This window comes from Paroedura picta, chromosome 3 (genome assembly GCF_049243985.1).
Source record: "Paroedura picta isolate Pp20150507F chromosome 3, Ppicta_v3.0, whole genome shotgun sequence".
Lineage (NCBI taxonomy): Eukaryota > Metazoa > Chordata > Lepidosauria > Squamata > Gekkonidae > Paroedura > Paroedura picta.
The window spans coordinates 121,646,590-121,669,230 of NC_135371.1; the positions used below are offsets into that span (position 1 = coordinate 121,646,590).

The window sequence follows — 22,641 nt, forward strand, 5'->3', positions numbered from 1 at the left end:
ATGGTCTTGATAATTTAAAAAAATTAATCTTGTTCCCGATTTAGAGAGACATGCTTTGTGCTACAACATTGGGGCGGGGGGGGAGTATTTCTGGCATTGCCTGCATGCTTGTCTGCCTGTTCGTTGCTCCAGGATGTCAGACATTTTTTAAAAGATGTTTCCATCCCCGGGAGAGGGGGGCAGGACCAAGGGCAGGACAAGTAAGGAGCCTTTCTCATGTTTTAGCTTCTGTAACTTCCCTCCGCTGGTTGCTTGCTGGTTGTTCTCCATTACTTAGCGCTACATAGGTTGATGAATCCACTTTTGGGGCAAGCAAAATCCACTTTTGGGGATTCACCAACTAGTGCTTTAAAATGGATGTAGCCAGCTAGTTACTGCCCAGACATTGCATGTTGGCGACATCATATGGAGGGGCCAGATTATAACGACTACCTAAGGTAAGCATTTCACTACATTTAAAGGGTGCAGAAATGCCCCAAATATTTCCCTTGCTTTCAGGAAGAGAGGTCAAGTTGGGGGGTTGTATCACTAGATTACTGGCTCTGCTGTTTTCACTAAATCCTTCTAGACTTTTTAATCTATTTTCTGCATTGCTCTGGAATTCCAGTACCTTTTGCAAGTGAGTTTTTTAACTGGCATTTTCTATTCTGATTGACTCTACTTGAATTTTTACTTTTAAAAGTTCATCATAGAATTCCTTGTTTTTCTTAAGATCCTCTATTTCTAAAGCTTGTTTCTGGGTGTTTTAAATTTCTCTCTTTCCTTCTGCCTGTCCTTAGGGAGTTCTGAAGAAATTTCTATGGGACTAGTTTTCTGTAGCTCACATCTAAGTATGTTAGAGAGTTCCTTTTCTCTCTAATGGCCTTTACAAAAGCACATATGAGCACAGATGTGGGTTGGTTATCATACCGGGACATGTCTGCACCAGCATTTCTAAGTTCCTGTCACTGATACTTTTATTCCACTCCTGAGGGGCAGAATCTCTATTCTGGAAAAAAATTAAGACTGAGATTGTTCTCAGGGAAGATAATAGAGAAGAAACCATTTTGTGGTTTATTCCTTTTTCCTGGCTTGTATTTGCTCCAGCCATTAGGTGGCTGAGGGAGTGATGGTCTCTGTTCCTATCAGAATTGGAGTGATTCTGATTAAAGCAGTTCTCCCTCTTGATCCTGTACTAAAGGGAAGCTGGATTTGGGGGTAGATTTATGATTATTATAATTCAACTATGAACCAAACCACATTTTTGTGCTTATTGCCCATCCTTATTACTGGCGACAGCATAATTGAAGCCCAAAGACTTGCAAATTGATCTCTTTTTATTTTATTTATATCCCACCCTATCCAGCAGGCTGGTTCACATCATATAATCCAATAACAACAATATAACTTTGTTAAAATTCAATTATAAAATCTGAAAGAAATTTAAAACTTGAATGGCAGTTTAGTTTAACATTTAACATTTTAGAGCATTTATAAGACTATTGCATGGCTCTAAAGTTCTTGAAACAATGCTTAACACTAGCAAATTCATATGGTGTTGCTGATATTTCCTGAGAAGGAAGTAGAACCTTCACTGACTGGGATTTTTCTGCTGAGTTCCCACGTCAATCACTTCTGCTGGTGGCTTGTAAGTCAACAGACTGCTGAAGAAGATTACATTGAGGATTCTGGCCTAGTTATTTTTATAGCTACAGAAAAAAAGAGCTTTAAGCTCAAAAGTTGGAGAACCAGATTCACCAATCACCAAATGCCCAGTGCTGAGCCTACTATTTTCCTCTTCAGAAATGCAACTCCACCTAAATTTGAAACCAGCCATTAGCTGTGGATGGAATGGATCAAGTGGAGGTCAATAAAGGCTGTGTTCCTAAGCATTCTCTAATTATAAGTTTACGTTATGTAAATTTGTAGTTTACATTATATAAAAGAGTCTTCCCTTCTTCTTCTTCTTCTTCTTCTTCTTCTTCTTCTTCTTCTTCTTCTTCTTCTTCTTCTTCTTCTTTTTCTCCTCCTCCTCCTCCACCTCCTCTTATGAGCACTGATCTAGTTAAAGTTTTCTGCAGCAAACGAAAATTTATTGTTATGTTTGAGCCACAAATGATAGTTGCTTTCGTCCCTAAAAGCCAGGTTTCCTAACTCCATACAAAAAAGTATCCAATTTAAATAGTGTTTTCTCTTTAACTTTAGAGAGGCAAGAAGGCAAGGGGAGCACACACTTCATAAGAAAAAAATGGAGCAAATAGTAAAACATTCAACGGGATGTATGTGTGTGAGGGAATGGGCACACCACAATTAAAAGGAGATGAAGAACAGCCTTAGACTATAGCGAAGGATGTGTTATTGATCAACAATACACTTGCATCTGTTGTACTTGTTGGTGGTGTCCCTTGGAAGCAGTTTCAGCTTTTTCTACCAACTGCTGGAGAACACTACAGAAACCTTCAACGTATTTGCATCTTGTCTCGTACTACCCAGATGTGCAGATTTCATCTTATTTTATATATATATTTACTTACTTACTTATATATATACTTATATATATCTTTACTTACAAATTACTAATTAAGTCTAAGTCTAGTTAAAATTGACTTCCAAACAAACCTTTCACCAGAATACACCCAACCCCATTATGTCCTTGCTGTTAAGAACCCCCTACAATAACTGTGATGTTTCATAATTCTGCAGAATCTACCCATCCAAGATCCTTGCATTGAGTTTTCATAGAAGTCCAAAAAGGTTTCCAAGATGGTTTGTGTCTGTTCATATAACCGCCTTCTGTCTGGCCATTTCAGAGTTCTAATATCCTTAGTAGCCAATCTTCCTTAAGAGGTGTTTCAGGTTTTCTCCAATTCTTGGTGTAGATAATCCTTGCCACTGTTATGAAGTACATAAATAGTTCCAAGTAGTTTTTCGGGATTTACTCATTTAACATAACAAAAAAAAGCTCTGCTTTTTTAAAAAACTTAATATCTTCTTCATTTTGCTATAAATTATGTCCCAATATTTTTTTTCACTTTTTTTACACAGCTACCACAAGTGGAAAAAAAATCTTTTCTCCTGCTTACACTTCCAACATTTATTTGAGTTTTTGCTAGAGATTTTTGCTGCATATCATTTCATAGTGATTTTCTGTCAGGGAGGTACGACTGTGTAATTTAACTCTCTTTTATTTTATTTTATTTAACTCTCTATTATTTCCCCCCAAATATCTAAACTAATTGTGTGTTTGCCCATTTGATCATTACCCCTTCCACTTTTTCTTCAGTATACCAATTCAACAATTTGTACATTTTAGAGAGTGTGCTCCTTTTTTCCTCACTTATAACCACCCTATATTCAGATTTTATTTCAAAGAACCCTATTTTGAATCCTTTTTGTATATTTCATTTAATTGGTGGTATTTAAACCATTTACTTATTATTTCTTGATTTCATCCTACTTTCTGATTATGAGAGGAGCACGAAATTATACATGGAGACTGGAGACAGCCATATTAGAGATATCACATCTTTACAGAGATAAATCCAGGGAAGCAATTGTAACTGGAGATAGAAGGAATTGTAAAGCTGTCATTGAACATAGCTCTGCTGATGCCCACCAAGTGTCCTCCAAATATTTCAGTAGCTCTGTTCTCAAGTTACAGTGAATACACCTAAAATCTTTGTACACTTCACACTGGATTTTGTTTATATGTGCATTAAGTAATTCTCATGATGAGTTCAACACAAATATAGTGAGCAGAATGTGTGATTTAAACCACAGATTTTATCCAGGCACTGGTTTCCAGTCTCATTTATAAAGGGAATACACACTGGCTCTTTCTTACTAAGATGTGCATGCAATGTACGTGTACATTCAGTGTAATTTTTTACTAGGACTAGTCTTTCAATTCACTAATAAAAATAAGGGGAGACTCGGGCATCCCACCACTAAGGACTATGTATTTCAGAAACCAGGTGTCTTCTGATTTTCTCCCCTCCTGTCAGGTGACTCCATATTGGATTGGAACAATTCAAAAGTTTGCTTATTTCCTAAACTATTAAATTGGCTCATCTTCACTTTACTCTCATTCTCATTGAGGAAATATATGGTCAGAACTCAGCTTTTTAAGTCAGCATCTGGTGACCCTAACATAACTCGTAGTTGTACATTTTTTCATTTAAAATAATATTTATGGATTGCAATATAGTAGGTATGTTTTCTTCACTCACATCCCCATCTTCAATAAAGTTACATAAATTTTGGCCCTGAAAATTCAAACCCCTCCTTCAGTTAATAGATTCCAACATTTGGTGACCAAGAGGCCCTTTGTCTTGGCAAGCTGTAATTTTTCATAGAGTAGATATGTCAGCAAGTAACCTGGAAAGAATTAGAAAATAATATAATACCCCTGAAAAGGTGGGCAAAATCAGAACTATTGAAATAGTCACTCAAGTGGTAAATCAACCTAACCACTCCCTTCCTTCTTCAGCTTTATACCTTACAGTAAAACACATGGTCCTTCCTGAAACTTCTGATTAATCATAGCAACTATTTGTTATGAGGAGGATAATCACAGAATCAACTGGGTGGGTCAAAGCAGGCCTTCATACAGGAATCACAAAACATCCTCCTGGTGAATTCCCTGTTGGACTAGATCTAGATTATTTAAAGATTATTTAAAGTAGGTTCAAATCCCCACGGTTCTTACTGGGTGACCTTGAGCCAGTCAAACATGTTCATCTTAACATATATCCCAAGTTTGTTGTGAGGGTAAAATGGAGGATAGGAGAATGATGCAAGCAGCTTTGGATCCCCATTGTGGAGAAAGGTAAATAATAAATACAGTTTAAAATGTGAGAGGAGAGGAAAAGGTGGGTTGGTTGGTGGCTGGGAAGGAGAAAAGGCAGTGGGTAAAGCAAAGATATGGGCCTCTCAAACAGAGGGAAAGGGGAAATGGTGTGAAGATGGGATACAGGGGAAAGTGAGGTACCCTGCACAAGTCTTTACAGGTTCCTGGCCCATCTGTCATCACATGACTCCGCTAGAGTTTCCCTGGGTACATGGGCTGGTGGGTGGGAAGGAGCAAGAAGAGGGAAGAGTCTATGGGGGCTGCCAGGGAAGGCAAAGAGAAAATAGTTGGGGAGGGCTAGATGAGGTCCTTCTGCTTGTAAACAATACAACTAACCTGCAGACATTCAAACAAAAGGATTTGCAACCTGAAACCTACCTGCCTTTGCCCTGTTCCCCATCATCACATTTAGAACATGTGTGCTTTCAAAATTATTGAAAATCTTTCCATTGTTATATTGTTTTCTCCACACAGGAACTTCTCCTTGCTCATTTGATATTGAGAAATTATTCTCACCATCTGCTTCTTTTCAGGAAAACTCAGCCTAGCTAAGGTTCACTTTTATGGCTAAAGAGACTATTTTAGCTTCTTCCTTTAGGAAGGGGCCATAATTCAGTGGGTAAGGCTTTTGCATTCAGATAGTCCCAGGTTCAACCCTTTAAAGAATCAGGTAGTAGGTGATGTCAAAGGCCTGTGTATAAAACTATGTATAGCCGCTGTTTATCAGAGCAGACAAAACAGAGTGATCAGACTAAGTATAAAGCAATTCTATCTTCAACACAATTTTCTGTTCGGAACAGATGCTAAACTAATCAGCTAGTAGTTTTCTGGGTCCTTTTTTTAAGATGTTGCAGTGCAGACCCATACAAACCAGGAAAGCTGGGATTCCAGGAAGGGTGCCGTCGAAGGCCACATAGAGACCTAAACTAACAAATCCCAGTAACAGTTCTAGGGAGGGAAAAGTTCCAGGAGAACAAACATGTGGAAGCAGGACAAGTTGTTCAGAGTATGCAGCACAGCAGGGTCTCAAGATCAGTTTTTCAGAAGAAGACATGTTTATTATCATAAAGAAAAGATTGTATAGGACAAACAGGTAACTTTTGTCACAAGTCTGTGGATTTTTGCCATGACCTAACAAGTTGGAACCTAAAAACATCCCAAAAGGGCTGGGTATTTTACACACTCTCTCTCTCCTACACTGCCTTTAGGTAACTAGGAAGAGTGCAACTTGTATTATGCCACCTGGAGGAGAAAAAGCATTAAAATGACTGTTCTTATCTTGGCTTTCTATTCCCAGCTGTCCAGATCCACATCTTGAAAGCAGACAAAGCAGGAGAATGGTGGAAGTTCACAGTCAATATCATCTCTGTGTACAAACAAGGGACAAACCGGATACGGCGTGGCGACCAGATCCTCTGGATACGCTCCAAGGACATAGCCTGCAAGTGCCCCAAAATCAAACCCATGAAGAAATACTTGCTGCTGGGACACGATGAGGACTCTCCTGACCAGAATGGCATTGTGGCAGACAAAAGCAGCCTTGTGATACAGTGGAGGGACACGTGGGCTAGGCGGCTGAGGAAGTTCCAACAACGGGAAAAGAAAGGGAAATGCAAGAAAGCCTAGAGGGCGAGGAAGAGATGTGAAGGGAGCCTGCACACGCTGCTTGGGTAGGACTTGGAGCAGGTGGGATGGGATTAGGGACATTGGCAAGAAACTCACTTTGCAGTGTATGAGTGACTTGGGTGGAAGGGAGAAGGGAGATTAATAATGCTTGTGAGACGTGCCAGATTTGTACCTCATAGTACAGAATCTCCCCTCCCCCCAAATACTGGAGAGAGAAAGCAAGTTTAGAGAAGGAGAGCTATGTGAGACCTTACTCACCATAGGAGCAAGTGGTAGGTCAGTTAGTAGTTTGCATCGCCCCCTTTGATTTTCCTTCTCTCTCCCCCTTCCCACCCCAATCAAAGGAGTGACCAACTGCCTTAATTGTGCTAACATTGACTAGTTCCAAAGTTCAGATGAAGAACAATTCAAATTGTTTATGAAACAAAAAATTTATAAACAGCAATTATGTTGGAAATACATTTTTCAGAAGATTAAATCGGATTGTTATTGCTAGGATGCACGGAGGATAGGGAAGTCAACTTGAAACTGGAGATTGGCTGATCAAGGCAGCCTGAGTTGCTCTTCCATCACCCATCTCACGAATCTTATGGACTGGATCAAGTTTTGAAAATGTCTCCTCTGAAAGACTGTTTAGCCATAAACAACCACATTCCACTTGACCTAAACGCAGGGCAGTTGCTGGAAGGCAAATGGGGAATGCCCTTTCCTGGAAATGCAGCCCACGGCTGAAGTCTTGTTGCCTCATTCAAGTACAGCAATCTGCTAAGAAAAGACAGCTGAGTAAACAGAGAGCTTTGAAAAAGGAGGAGGTGATGGAGATGGCATCTGTGCGGTAGATTCACTTCCTTCCAGCATCTGGAAACACAGCTGCCCATCTAGCAGCTCAGCCTTTGGGTTCCTAACTCATCTAGCAGGAGACCCATGAGCAACCCTAGATTTGTGAATATGACCTCTCCCCCAAGACCACCGGATATTTTTTTTAAATGCATTCACCAATAAATGGGGGGGAAAACCCTGCAATGTTAATATAGCTGCTCTTCAAACACCAACTAGACTGGATGTTCTGCAGTAATCTCCACTTGATCAAAAGCAAACGTGACATTGGTGAGATCCCATACAAGCTTTTCACCCAAGACATCATGCAAGAACTCCATCATCCATACCCTAGGGGAATAAAGTGTAAACAGAGCAAGGAAATCATCATGGCAGAGATATGATTTGCTGCACCTTCTACATTTTTGTGTGACGATAGCAATGGCTATTATTACTTCAGTGCAACAGCCACATAGTGCTTCCTCCTGCACTGGGAAGATGTCAGGAAGACTGCAGGCTTACATGTTGCTTCTATCTGGAGTAACTGATCTGACCACAATGCGTATCTTTCCAGCTGCGGGGGGGGGGGGGGGAGTATAACAAAAAACTACCAGTTCTTACACAGAACTGAGATTTATATCCAATCACATAAATGTTCTACTTAAAAGCCTGTTGTGGCTTTGGATTTCACACTACTAAATGTGGGGATTGACAGGTTACTTCCATGAAGGAGTCACACCACTACCCCTCCTTGAGGCAGCTCTTGTAAATATCTGATCTTCTTGAAGCTGAAGGGTGGGCTCTCGCTTCCATTTGAGGCTCATGACTGGTGACAGAGATTTTTGTTCCTACTCATGCAGCTCTCCCCCATAAACTAGCAAACTAGGAAGACTGTCTGGGCAGGCAGTTCATGCCTGAGCTCAGGTATGCCTGCCTTTTAAAACTCAAACTTCCCGGAGATATTTCCTACTAGGAAATTTGGAAACATATTTTTAACACCATTTCCTAGTCATTTTCCCTGGACTTATAGCAATTGACAATATTTCTATAACGAGATAAACTACCATAAAACAAACTGCAGTACAAAGAGGTATAAAACGGCCAAATGTTGGAGAATTGGAGGTGGCTGGGTGAGGAGTCAGGCTGTGTACTGCAGAGAGTTTCAATTCTGTCGTTTGCTTTTACCTGCTTAGTTGATGAAAGAAAAAAAGACAGCTGTTTTTTATACGCTGTTTTTCACTACCTGGCGAAGTCCCAAAGCGGTTTACCAACCCCTTTCCTTTCCTCTCCCTTATGAGGTAGGTGGGGCTGAGAAAGCTCTGACAGAATTGCCCTATGAAAACAGCTCTAAGGGAACTGTGACTTACCCAGAGACACTCAGCTGGCTGCATGTGGAGGAGTGGGGGGGGGGGATCAAACCTGGTTCTCTAGAATACAGTCTGCCACTTTTAACCACTACACAGCACTATCCTGGCTGAGATGCATTTATCAACACAGTCAGTATGAGAGTTTATCTGAGACTGGTTTGCCTAGTGTTAAGGAGCAAAAGGGCTAATATGACCTTCACTCAAGTACTGAGTTGCATCACAGTTGTTTTATTCTGGAGGCCTCCTGTATCAACTGCACAACGTGCTACTTACTGAATGAAACAGAGTGAGGGAGCAAATATCTTGTATATACTGTTTCGGACTATATATAATGACAGGGGGGGTCAGATAATTGAATATTAGCCTGCATGAAGTGATCCTTGTAATTAAAACAGTCCAACGGGGACCAGATCAGGCTACTGTCCCTCCCTCTAGCACAGTACTTTTTTGTGCTTGTAGGGAGTCTTGTCACCCGGCTCAGTGCCAATAAATTCCATATCCCACTTGCAATCTTACAAAGGATTTTCACATCTTATTCTGCTGTATGTACAGCCCAAGCAAATCGTTATAGGCAGCCACAGGAAATGGTTACAACGACATCAGTGAAGGAAAAGACACTGTGGCATAGCTGGCAAAACCAGCTATGGTTTTGCCAGCTTTGCCATAGTGTTTTTCTTTCACTGATGTTGTTGTATGTGTTGTCCAGGCAACATTCTTTACTTTGAGAGGTTGTCTCTCTCCATATGAATGGTTTTCAAACATCTTATGTGTAGAATATATGGATTTGTCTGCTAAGGAATCCCTCTGAGAATAAGGCTTCTGGAGCACAGCACAGGGCATAAACACTTCATATGGAATATCAGCCAAGGATGCTGGATCCACTAGAACAGGGGTAGTCAACCTGTGGTCCCCCAGATGTCCATGGACTACAATTCCCATGAGCCCCTGCCAGTGTTTGCTGGAAGGGGGTCATGGGAATTGTAGTCTATGAACATCTAGAGGACCACAGGTTGACTACCCCTGCACTAGAACATAATCCACATTCATTGTACTATATGGCTGTTTATGTACTGGAGGTTTCATGCTGGGCTGCAGGCTGGAATTTTAGTCATGGCAGGTTGCCCCACCTCTTTCTGCACCCACACAGGGGAGCATTTGGCCCCATGTGCCTCATCCACCCCCGATTCGTGTTCCTGCATGGGAGCTGGGGCAGTGAAGTTCCCACTGCATAAACGGTCAATGGGAAGACTATCAGTCATTACTAGTCTTATTATCAAGGAACCAACAGATACTATGGAAGAGAATTTGAAAATCATTACTCTATATTAATGTTTTTTCCCTTTAAAGTCCTGCAACCTTGTTATTCCAACAACAGGTAGAGGAATAATGTATGAAAGGAGCTTCATTGCTACTACTTTCAATGTTTGCAAAAACAAAACAAACAAAAACTTTAAAAGGTACTCAATAGGATCAGTTTAAACAATGTAAATACAGAGCAGACCAGAATGGATTTGCCTACATTGCCTACATTTTTGCAGAAAACTGAAAGTTATGAATAAAACCAAGGACATTTGAAGTTAGTCCCTGAGATTACACTGGCTACCTTGTGATGAAAGAGAAAGAGGCGAAAAAAAAGTTCTCCAAAAGCTACATAGACTTCAAGCATTGTGAGAAGGTCAGTCTATCTAACATCTCCACCTCAGTGGCATTGCCCAGAGAAAATTAGGCAAGAAACTAACCCTGTAACTGTTAAGCACCTTAATGGGGGAATCTAATCGAGTTTATTACTTGTTCATGCACTGCTCACACTAACAGTTGCCCCATGCAGCCAAACCAAGAGGAACCAACATGGAGGCAGAGCATCTTGGATTTGTCAAAAAGAACAAACATGCTGCTTTTCAGGTGCAGCACAGCCCATTGATACCCATAGGTGGGTGGACCTGGAAACCATTCGACACAACAGTAATTCTACTCTCTTGAGCAGAAAAGAAACAACCAACAAGGGGGGGTGGGGATTTGAAGAACCAGTTATGCTCAAGGTTTTGCCAAGACATTACAGTCCTCATCATCAAAGTCAATGGAGCAATTTCCACAGTGTAATAGGGAAACTTTAAGAATTGTAAAAACCTTCTGCAGACAAGAAAACTTATTTGGGGTTAATATATATGCATCAAATGTTTCTATGGAAGTGGAACATCCACACTGATTCTGAATTTAGACTGATCACTGACATAAGTAACTGATGAGACAGCTACTCCTCTATGGAACATTGTTGTAAATTGAAGCACTTGGTTCTAACGTTGAGCTAAAACCATCAGTTCAATTTTCACTATTTGTACTCTCTTGGGGGCTGTCAAGTGTCCATTCAAAATTTCATCTGTCGAACTCTCAGCTAATGATAGTGCAAGTAGAGCAACACAAAAGCCACTAAAGGCTAATTGCTAAAGTTTTGTGGGCCTTGAGTAAGCCCCGAAGGCACAAGCTATCACCAGTCAAATGTGCTGCAGGAAGGGCCTCTAAGGAGTGCCAACGAATCTCTGCTTAAGCCGTTGCCCAGTTCCTAACACAAGATCAAAGGCTTCACAGCTGGCTTGCTCCTAGGGCCTGGAAGCTTCCTTCAACTGTTAGATACAAGTCCAGGAGCTCAACAAGAGATCAACAAGATTTTTTTTTGGAGGGAGGGGTATAAGCTTTCAAGAGTCAAAGCTCCCTTCATCAGATACAAATTGGAATGGAGATCTATGAGTACTTATAGCCCAGTCAGAAGAGGTGTTGCAAAGAAGGAACGAAGGATGAGGAGGCACAATGTACATGGACTAGATCAGAGGGGAAATGCTGGGAGGCAGAAAATTAGCATTATAGTCTAGGCTCAGCGACTGCACCATTTGGGGAGTTTTGAAAATAATTCTCCAGCAGCTTTTGTTGGATTAATGACTGAATGATCACTGGTCCCCAAGCCTTTGATGTCAAATGCCGAAAAACATCAGGCTTTTGTGTAATTTGCTGAACAAAAGGCTTTCCAACCCTTGAACACTGAAAATTTAATTTAAAAAATGAAACATGCAAATTTTAGCCATTCAGTTCTCCTTGATGTAAACCTCTGCTTGAGTTTCCTAGTGAGCAGAATACTTTAGCAACAAAAAGCTTGTTCTCAACCCAAATCCAAATATTGCTTTCTCCTGACAGTGACTTTGTTCTCAGCTTCAGCTTCCTACCTGTGAGTACCACAAACAGCTGCAGATCTGTATGAACATTCAGGAGGCATTTTCTATGTTTAGATTTGGAGTTAGTATCACTAATCACTATCTAACCACTCAAAACAATATTTACAGAATAGATATTTTCATGGTTCCCAATTCCCTTTATGATAGCTGGGAAATGGACAATCTTTCCCTAATGGATTAATATCCTAAATTCCTGTGAATGGGGGCAGAACACCAGGGAAGAAATGGAAAATTAATTACACAAAAATGAAGAACATTGGAGAGTCAATGTGTATATTAACCAGAAATATTATATAGATTATTTTAAAACAAACTTTCTTCCTCTAGACTCATAAAAAGAAACATACCTTTTATTTGTGTATCGTCCATCTTAGCAAGCTTAAGGGCTTATTTTGCACTTCCCATGTCTAAAAAATATACCTTCTTAAGTACATTACAATGGGTAGACGTAAACGACAATTTCAGCTTTTATCAGCAAATCAGAATTATGCTAAATAAAACTGCGTCATTCCAAGGCTGTCCTATTTCTGACAATTCTTCTTTCTTTCTCAATAAGAGAAATGTTTGAAGATGTCCCTTGCCTACCTTGGGTTGTTTCTTAGAAAAGCCTTATGTAGTGTTCTAGGAAGTATATTTAGGATTGGGTGAATGATCATGTCATACATTGAGGTTGCGCTTTTTAATTATTTGAAGACCTGGAGAATAGTGCATCAACTTGGCATAGAAGAAAGGTCAATAAAGCCTTTCATGTTGGTCTCATACCCCTACTATGGATCTAGAACTAGATAACATGAGTCTAGCACAGATCCTGGGTTGGAAAGCAGGATGATTTAACACCCTTGGAATCTATAGAAAACAATGTGACCAAAGTCCATATTTATCAATGTCACATCTGTTTCTTGCCATTGTGTGTCACTTAGACCGTTTATGCACTAGGAACTTCACTGCCCCAGCTCCCGTGCAGGAACACAAATCAGGGGCGGATGAGGTGCGCCGGGCCAAATGCTCCCCCACGTGAGTGCAGGAAGAAGTGGGGCAACCTGCCATGACTTAAACTCCAGCCTGCAGCCTGGCATGAAACCTCCAGTGCGTAAATGGTCATAGTAATGAACAGTCAAGATCAGAAGTATAATTAATGCCAAAAGCTGAAGTGCTCTTCAAAAACAACACTAACATGAAACTTGTAATGAGGTAACAGGGCTACAAAAAAATTCTGGAAAACACCTGGAATGTCCAAACAATTGCAACTCATGAGCAGCACTGAAGAGGAAATCCTCCACCTTTTTCATTTGTTTTGGCTGGTTCATGTTATGTTCATTCCCCTAATGACTTTTGCTTTTTCCTGTTATATAAACCTGTTGGAGATACCGAGATTTTGATTATTCCTGTTAATATCATGAATTGTAAATGTTGTTTAGTTATGACCATAGCATATAGTTTTGGGGCAATGTTTCTTTACAATGCATACTAATATATTATGGTTATACATATGAATATATTTAATGATGTGGAAAAAAGTTGTGGATTTTCTTATTCCCCTTCCCTCCAATTCCTTTTATTTGTTAGGTGGGCTGATAACTGAACCAGGAGCATGTAACTGTGCAGAATCTGCTTGATAGGACTAAATCCAGCCATCTGTTGAATAAACTCTTATAAACATCTATTCATCTCATGCCAACCTTTTTTCTAGCATCTAGGGCCTAGTCTGCACACATAGGATAATGCACTTTCAATGTGCTCTGGCAGCTGGATTTTCCTGTGCAGAACAGGATAATCTACTTCTAAAGTGCATTGAAAGTGCATTATCTATTGTGTGCAGACTAGGCCTAGATTGGGCGGGTAGGGGAGGAGTTATTTCAAACTTGAAGAATATATGCTCATTCAATGAAAGCTGAGGCTGTTTTGTGATTCTGTGGTTCGAAAACAAAATAAAAATAATATGTAGATGAGATGGGAAATCTATTAAGTATAACATCAACCTAAACTGCATTTAATTTGTACTGATGTTCTACTTCCAATATTTAGTTTTGTAGCTAGGGTTGCCTGCTCTGGGGTTACAGCCTGAAGAGAGTGGGGTTAGAGGAGGGGAGGGACCTCAGTGGGGTATAATGCCATAAAGTTCACCTTCCAAAGTGGCCGTTTTCTCCAGGTGAACTGATCTCGTTCGCCTGGAGAGCATTTGTAATTCCAAATCTCCAGCTACCACCTGGAAATTGGGAACCCTAGCTGCAGCATTTAGGTGCACAGACTCACTGGTATCCAACTGTTCCCAATTTGTCCCCAGTCAGCAATATGACATGTCTGTGTACAGGGTCAATACATCCCATCTCTGCATTGGCATTACCGCTCATGCACATGGTTCTGGCAACTGAGCACAGAACCTATGCGAGTTAAACTCACAGCTGCAGTTTTTGGGGTTATACAAAAGTTTGGGCCAACAAAAGTTGGCCTTATACAAAAGTTTGGACCAACAAAATTGCCTTTCCTCCAACCTCTTGCCTCCCCCTGCCCCAATTTAGGAAGATAAAATCCCCTCCATGACATTCCTTGGGTGTCCATATCGCTTACACCTCATCAACACATGTCATGTTGTGCAACTTGTGTAGCATCACATCCAAGAGTGCAAGCCAAGAATAAGGAATGCCCCAGTTCAAATTGTGCCTTGGCAGCTTCAGGCAAGTCACTATACTTTCAGGCTGAGACTTGCATTTTATATTAGAACTACTGACCAAACGTACAGGACTGTAAGGATTACTGAGATCATGAAAGTAAGATTTGAACTGTGCTATATTAAGGTTATTTTGTAAAGGATGAATCTAGCTATCCAATTGCAAAACACTTCAGCTGCAAGGTTCACTAATTCTTTTCAGCGTGTCATGGAAACACAACCGAGAGGGGAGGCTTCAAAAATCTCTATTTAATACTAAGTTTTAATTAGGAGCTACTGTATATTTTCAGATTCCTGTTTTGGACCGTTTATGCACTGGGAAATTCACTGCCTCAGCTTCTGTGCAGGAGCAGAAATCGGGGGTGGATGAGGTGCACCAGGCCAAATGCTCCCCCATGTGGGTGCAGGAAGAAGTGGGGCAACCCGCCACGACTAAAACTCCAGCCTCAGCCCGGCATAAAACCTCCAGTGCATAAATGGCTTTGCTGGTGAAAATTCAGAATCCCATTAACACCCAGTGATTGCCCAAGCTGCTTTCTGAATAACCAGCAACCAGGAACCATAAGGCCTCCAAGGCTGAACACATTTTTATTAACCACTAGTACAAAGACCTTATTTCTCAACTGCTCCTGAAGGGAAAAAGCCAATGATCCACAGGTCCAAAGAGTTTCAGCCTGCCCTCCAACAAGAGGGTACAAATCTGTAGAGGGAGGAGATAACCTTCAGAAGAACTTCCCAGGAGAAAGGAAGCTACCAATCATATTTGATGGCTGTTGCTCAGTTGCAGCAGATTGCCTCCCACCCCAATTCCGCCATATCAGAGTTCACCCAATATGTTTGTATAGTCACTGACTGGTTATGAGACGAGGCAACTAGGTGGCCCTCTGAATCGCCAAAACAAAGTACTCCGCTTTAACACCAGGGCAAATGTTTTTTTAGATCCGTAACTCTATGCAGGCTTTGCCAGTGAAGGCTAGATGATGAGAAACAGTTTAGAAGGCTGGGCAAGATGATCCTTGGTTCCATGCTTTGCTTGCTTCCAGTGGATCAAACACTGAGTGCCTTGGATTGATACAGCTCCACAGCATTAGGCCACCCATCCTCAAACACAGAGTTTCACTAGTACTGACTAAGCCACATGGGCTGGCAAATGAAATTATCAGTTCAAAAGGGTTTGAACTGAATAGCTGAACACCACCTGGACATTTAAAAAAAAAAAACGAATTACGGGAGCCAAAGTAACTCAAAGTTGTAAAGTTATTTTAAAGTTTCTCAGGTTTTACATTTCCCTATGTAATGGCAGAGAAGGAAAATCGAGATATGCCTGTGAAGAATAGTATACAAATGGAACAGACTTTTGTTAGTCATCTCATTGTACTGTCAATCAAGTTGGCACACGTATTTCTGGAGAAGAATGAACATTAGATGTTGGGTTTTTTTTCACATGCCTAATGTTTTCCATCTATTTTTAGAACACATAGAAAAGACAGATTTTGGAGATTTAGGTTCTTACAGTAATCATGTCCCTTCAACTGCAATTAGTGCATTGGGGAAAAACCACAGCATATAACATAATACAAGTTATTCTGACATAAATGTTACCTTGCTTCCCAAGCAGTATCATCTGCTATTGTCTATGTTGATCTGAAGCAATAATTACTCATACTTTCTAGCCAAAGCTGATTTCTGGGCATTTGAAAGAACCCTGCAAATTCTCCTTTCCTTCATTCAGAGAGCGGCTATTTGCCCTCACTAATTCCCAAATCTACTGGCATGATGTGACATCTAGCATGAAGATATTTAATTCTTAGCTCCCAGGAAATGTGTTCTACAAGAAAAAAAAATTGAACCAGGATCTCTAGAGAACAGCAACAGGGTTCTTTCTGTGCTCCAAGAGTAGGGCTTGCTAGACAGACAGCACTTCAATAATGACTGCTTCTTTGGAATTAATTGCATTTATGTTCTGATCCTCATAAGGTGAACAATTTCCTTCCAGTCACTTTTGTGAAAATACAAAGTCCAAAAGGACCGAGTTGCACCTGCCATATGCATCTATCAGGGTACCCACAATGGGGCAGATGCAGTGCCCACAATGAGATGGTGCAGGCCTTGCCTTGGAGCGCTGTTAATAAGCTGCTGCCAAGTGATATCTCCACTGGCTACTTGGTAGGCCACACAGCAACAACGACAATTGCAATCAGCAGCAACACGATCACCACCATCATCCCTGAAAGAGACCAAAACAAAATCTCATTATCTTCTGCAGTGCGTTTGCAGGAGTATCTGTTACAGAAGAATGACTTCATTTCTCACAGTGGTCTCCATTTCTCAGTAGTGGCCACTCAAGTTTTGCCCTTCTGCAGACATATTTCAACAAGCTGAGTTGTTTTGGGGGGGGAGGGAGGGGAGACAAATGAACGTTATCAAAGACACCTTTGATTTCTTCTCTGACTCAAGTTAAATATAAATGGGGAGGTATGAAGACTATGGCTTCCTTCAAACTCTCTATGCCACTGTGAGGACCAAATGGATTGTGTGTTTGGCTCCCGTCTTATGTTGCGCTAGTGGTATGGGAGCTGCTGGAGCACGGCTCCTTCCCATGCTCCTGCAGTAACATAAGACGGGGGCCTATGTGCATTCAACTGTTTTCAGTTAAGGAACTTGCCAAGCAACACTCCCTCAGAAATTGTATTTCCCCATCCATGAAATGGAAACAATGCTTCACCTGTAACAAGGATGCTGTAAAGGTAAGGCAAGCAAGCAGTGATAGCTGATTTCGCATATGCAAAAAGCAATTTAGCAGCAATTTAAAAATGAATGCAAGTACGTAACCCAGTTCTCAAATAGTCCAAGTACCTGTGTAACTATTAATTTTTCTCTTCCCCTTGCACACAACATAGGCAAAATGGAAAGTAACTGAAGGGGTTGTTTGAAACTGGAGGAACAGGAAACCACAACATGGGGGGAAAGCCAATTACCCTCACTAAGTTGCTCTGTGGTGAAATGGGCCTACATTGGCCTGCAGAATCTACTCCACTTTGTCCACTCCAAGGGGTTCCCAATTCCTATAGAGAGCTCTCTCTCTCTCTGGTCCCTGCTTGGAGGAGGGGGCAGGTTACTAAGGGCCTTTAGCTGGGCTCATTTGCATTTGTATAAAGGTGAGCTGATGTCAGCCTAGAAAGCCACTGCCCAACCCCCTCCTCTCCTGTCCAGAGAAACAAAAACACTGAAATGCTGATTTCAAACCCACCACAGCAAAAATGCCCTTCTTCACAAGCTCTGCATCCAAATATGCCACTCAATTATTAGAAACAAACCAGAAGAAGGCAGAGCGCACTCTGCAAAAGGTCTTGCAGTCCTTTGCAGGATGAATATAAAAACTGCCTTATGTCTGTCAAAAGCTTCAGGGAGAAAGTAGACTCAGCTTCCCTGAAATACAAGCCTTGCATCTTGCCAACAGAGCATGTCACAAGAACCTGGACAAGAAGTCTTCTCAAACCATTCAGACTAGAATATTCACTGTACCCTCACAAATCCATCTCCTATATTCTCACTCAGCTCTCTCTGATAGCCTGTTCCTCCCCCCCCCCCTAGACTTGAACCACTGAGGGGGCGGAGGAACAGACTATCTGAGAGAGCTGAGTGAAATCATATTAAATAATTCTGTCTGTACCCATCCCCTTACTTAGAACTGAAGGAATAACATGGGACTGCAAAGAATGAAAGAGAGGAGGTGGTGTTCTGTGGAGATAATTTCAATTTGGCTGGCTGATGATGAACATTTATCAGACAAATTTACTCTTAAATATTTCCAAGTGCAGTGCATAGTAACTTAAATGACCACCTACCTGTCCTTTCTATGCTGAAAAAGAATATTGTACATTACCCATAATTAGTGCAATGTTTTCTGTATAGAACCTGTTGCAAGACCAGTGGTCCATTTTTCTCTGAACAAAATAGTCCAGTTACAAATCCATGTAATCTGTCTTGAGCTTCACTGAGAAAGGTGGACTATAAAGGTAAATAAATATCACACCCTGTTAAGCTATTGGGGGGGGGGGACCCAGTTCTGAGAACTGAGCAAATACCCTCTGTTTTGGAGCAGGTATTCTTCAGCCCTGGGGGTGGAGGGCAGGGAGAGAGAAAATATATAATATCTCAAGGCAAGATTCTGGAGAAAGTGGTTAGAAGAAAGGATAGTATGGCCTGGGAGGCAGCAGGGGGCCAGTATAGGAGTTGAGGAAGCAGGGAAGACAGGAAGGATGGGTGGGCAACAGAGTGCTGGTAGGTATGAGACAGAAAGCAGCACTAGCTGAACTGCCAGGGTCTGCTGGAAACAAAATGCCTCATGTTCAGCCTATACATGCAGCACAATGAGCTGGCAAAGTAGATTGGACTACTTCAGATTGCAGGTGTGGTGCGGCTTTTGCATGCTTCCTGCACATAAAATGTTCCCTGCAAATAAAATATTAGTATGTGAGGGAGAAAAGAACCTTTCTTTAAAATATTTATAACCCTACCTTTCTCACCATCTGTCACAGCAGCTTTCAAAACTGCTGAGCACTGGTGTGGCTAAAGATGTCGTCCTGAGAGGATTGCAGAGCAATCACTGGAACCTGACAGGGGCCAATTGTGGAAGCAATTGGCAGAAAAGAGGAGGGGTACGCAACCCCCACCTCACTTTTTCTACCCAGGAAGTCCTAGTGAACTCTTGGGGCCGTCTCCAATCCTTTAGGGAGTTTATCTCCCCGGATTACAGGCTGTCAGCATTTAAGGTCAAGAGGACGACCGCCATATTCTATCTTGGACTATTTTTCTTTCTCTTTCTCTTAAAAGAAACTGCTTTAACCATCCTCTACGATTTATCTACTGCAAGTGAACGCGGTGGACTGAGTGGAGGACAGCATCTGGCAGCCTCAACGAAAGCCATTAATCAACGCTTCAATAAATAACAGCAAGTAATCTCTCTGTCCGAGCCACTTTTCGCCTCTCTCTTTCTCTCCCTCTCGCTCTGCCTGAGTAGCCACCTCGATTCGGGGCAGGCTAATTTTCTTAAGTAGAAGAAGAGGACTTAGATTAACTAGCAATAGCTTTTACTGCAATTGTTTTGGTTTCCGGAGATAAGAGCCGTGATTGGGAAGATCCCACGAAAACTCTGCTCCAGGATGAGACTATTGGCTTCACTGACTTCAAAACGTCATCTACTAGTGCCAGGAAATCTTGATGTGCGACCAGCTCTTAAAGGATACCTTTTTTGGCTATACTAAATTCAACTTGCTGAAAGTGCTTTAGTTCTGAATTGCCTTGTTTTTAATTTCTGTGCTGTTTTTGGTCTTCTGTTGTTTCTTTTTTTGTTTTTTTCATCCTACACTGAAGAACGTCGGAGGACTAAACAGACTTTCGCTTTTGCCTAGGACTGTATAGGACCCCTACTGGCTATTTGCAAAATTGTCTGAGATTGGTTGCTGACTTATAAGCCTAAAACATGTCTATGTTAAAAAGAATGGCCCATCTAATAGAGAAACAAACCCAAGATTTCAAAGCATTTACAGAAGGTTTGCTTAAGAATATTTTCAAGGAGATCCAAGATGGCAAGGAAGAAGTTTCTAACAGGAATGATGGATCAATAACAGTGGTTGATGACAGCACTAAAAGTGGGAAATCATCAGCAGAAGAGAAATCTGAAATTTCGGAGATGAAAAAGGGGATGTCGGAGCCTCGCAGCCCAAATAAGGACACCCTTCTTAAAAAGGCATACAGCCATTTCAAAGCAACAGTACACAAGAATCAACCAAAAGAGACATGGATCTGTTTTGAAAGTAATCGATTTAAAGGAGCTCCTCAGGAAAAAAATTGTCCAGGAGGTGCAACTGCCTCAAGATTCATCAGTGAATATTCTGTGAAAAAGAGTACAACTGCACTTTCTACGACAAAGTCTAACTGGACAGAATATAAGTCTACGGGCACAACAAGATGCAGCAAGCCTCGATATGAGACCCCCTTAAGAAGACTGGGGAAGGGAAAGGAGAAGCAATGTTTGAAATCTTTTCTTTATTCTTCTTCTGTACACTTTTAAGGCAATATAATTGTAAGTGCTGGAAATGTCATGACAAAGTGGGTTTTCCCCCTTTTTTCCTTCTTTATTAGGGTATTGTTATAGGGCCAAAGTTCATACTGTTCTACAAGAAATGTTCAATGTTAAACATTTAATTTGAACCTGAAAATATGGTGTTGAATATCTGTCAGAAAGGCTCTTAGACTGTGTCAAGTATAAAATGTTTTATAGGTGGTATGCGACACCAAAAGTGACTGCTAAAATTGCTAAAAACTATGTTAACAAATGTTGGAAATGTGGTAATAAAGTAGGCTTCTTTTCCTAAATGTGGTGGAAATGTGAAAAAGCTTATAAGTTTTGGGCAAAAGTTTATACCATTGTGTAGTTAATGTGGGGTCTTAGATTTCCTATGTAAGCTGAATCTGTATTATTAAATATATCTCCTCAGTGCCTTCCAGCCCAAACTCAAAGCTTAACTAAAAGGAGACACTTAATGGAGGGGGTTTAAGTGTAATATATGAAGACTATATTTTATTGTTCTTTGTATTAACAACATACTGTCTCATTTCTATATTTCTATCATGAAAATTTAAAAAATATATTTAAAAAACTGCTGAGCACTGTATTCAATAATTAAAACAAAATAAGAAAAATTGCCACATGCAATCTACCCAGTATACATTTCCTTCAAAAACTGACAGCAGCAGAAAATAGATTAAAATTAATCAAAATTCCTTTGAATGACAAGATTTGGCAATGCCTTCAAAATCCTCCTGTGGTAGCGGAGAATGCCATCAAATCACAGCAAAATTATGGCCACTCCGTGGTTCCTCGCATCCTAGATTGTAACAAAGGGCTGGAGCTGCAACCTAAACCTAATGCAAGAAAGTAGTGGTTGGTCTAATTGATTTAAGGGAGGGTATAGTCAGAAGAGAGCCAGAAAGGACCTGCGGTGGTTCATTGGTCCTTCAAGGCCAAATCTTCCGCTGCAATCCTAGTTTCTGTTTGCAGGCAATAATTTATGTAGATGAGTATTCAAAAATATGATCCCCTCAACTGCGTCACTTTGGGACCAATATGTGATTTCAGCAAGATGCTGGAGGTAAAAGAATGCACCTGTGTAACTGAGCACATGGCCAGTATCTCATTTCAGCTGGGCTGCTGCATGTGTAAAGTGGCTATGTATGCACAATTAGCTTACTGGCATGTATGCCCAGTTGCATGATAACTTTGCACACATGCAACTTCGTTGCAATGCCAGCAGCCCAGTTTGAACAAGATACTGGGTGAATGGAAACCCAACACTGGGAGGTTCTGCCATCTCACCAACTTCATGTTTCATTCAAGTGTCATTCCACAAAGACAGGGCGACAAAGCTGCAAAGTCTGGAGCAGGGAGCTACGTGCCATGGGTGGGGAGGAACACAGAGGGGTTGGTGGAAACAGTGGACTTTCTCGCATTCTGTTATGTCCCGCATGTCAATTTTGTCCAAAGAAGAAGGACTGTATAAACATTTCCCAAAATCTAAGGATAAGGGTGTGACTTTTGCCTAATTAATCTACGCAGGAAATGAACAGAATGTGAAGTACAGGCTAAATATATATATATTCTTGATAGTTCTCAGTGTGAATTCTTGTCTCAAAAGTATGAATTACAATTAAACTGAAAATCTTTTCCAAGAAATATTGAAATACTTATATGTTCAAAAAATGAATAAAAGGGGGCTGAAACGGGGCCCAGATTAAGAATACCCGTTTTCAAGATAAGCACCTTTTCTTCAGTGGCTATTTCCACCATTTCAGAATCATTAATAAGTTATGTATAAATATGAATCTATGCAGCAGTTCAATCTTTATAAAAACCAATATTTGAGCTATGTGGGACAATAGCGCTACTTACCTATGGGACTGCCTACCTCCTTATGCCCCCAGCAAGGCACTCTGCTCTGATATGAGTCTGCTGAGGGTTCCGGGGCCCTGGGAGGCATGCCTGGCCTTGACCAGGGCCAGGGCCAGGGCCTTTTTGGTCCTGGCCCCTACCTGGTGGAATGGGCTCCT

General features: G+C 41.1%; 2 protein-coding genes across 9 annotated transcripts in view; one reads left to right on the forward strand and one right to left on the reverse strand.

Moving 5' to 3' along the window:
* Positions 1 to 6,454, forward strand: part of NTN1 (netrin 1) — a 183,406-nt gene extending 176,952 nt beyond the window's left edge. For all 5 annotated transcript variants that reach the window (XM_077327511.1, XM_077327512.1, XM_077327510.1 and 2 more), the window contains one exon: positions 6,126 to 6,454. In XM_077327511.1, the coding sequence (XP_077183626.1) occupies positions 6,126 to 6,454 (329 nt within the window). The remainder of the gene's footprint in view (positions 1 to 6,125) is intronic.
* The window catches only part of STX8 (syntaxin 8), a 135,899-nt gene continuing 114,556 nt past the window's right edge, over positions 1,299 to 22,641 (reverse strand). Inside the window, exons 8-9 of one of the 4 annotated variants that reach the window (XM_077327517.1) lie at positions 16,643 to 16,756; positions 1,299 to 2,871 (exon numbers count right to left, since the gene is read on the reverse strand). In XM_077327517.1, the coding sequence (XP_077183632.1) occupies positions 16,689 to 16,756 (68 nt within the window). In that variant the 3' untranslated portion in view covers positions 1,299 to 2,871; positions 16,643 to 16,688. Of the gene's footprint in view, positions 2,872 to 7,057; positions 7,220 to 10,113; positions 16,757 to 22,641 lie in introns of those variants that run through there. The other 3 variants (XM_077327515.1, XM_077327516.1, XM_077327514.1) reach the window with 3 other exon arrangements.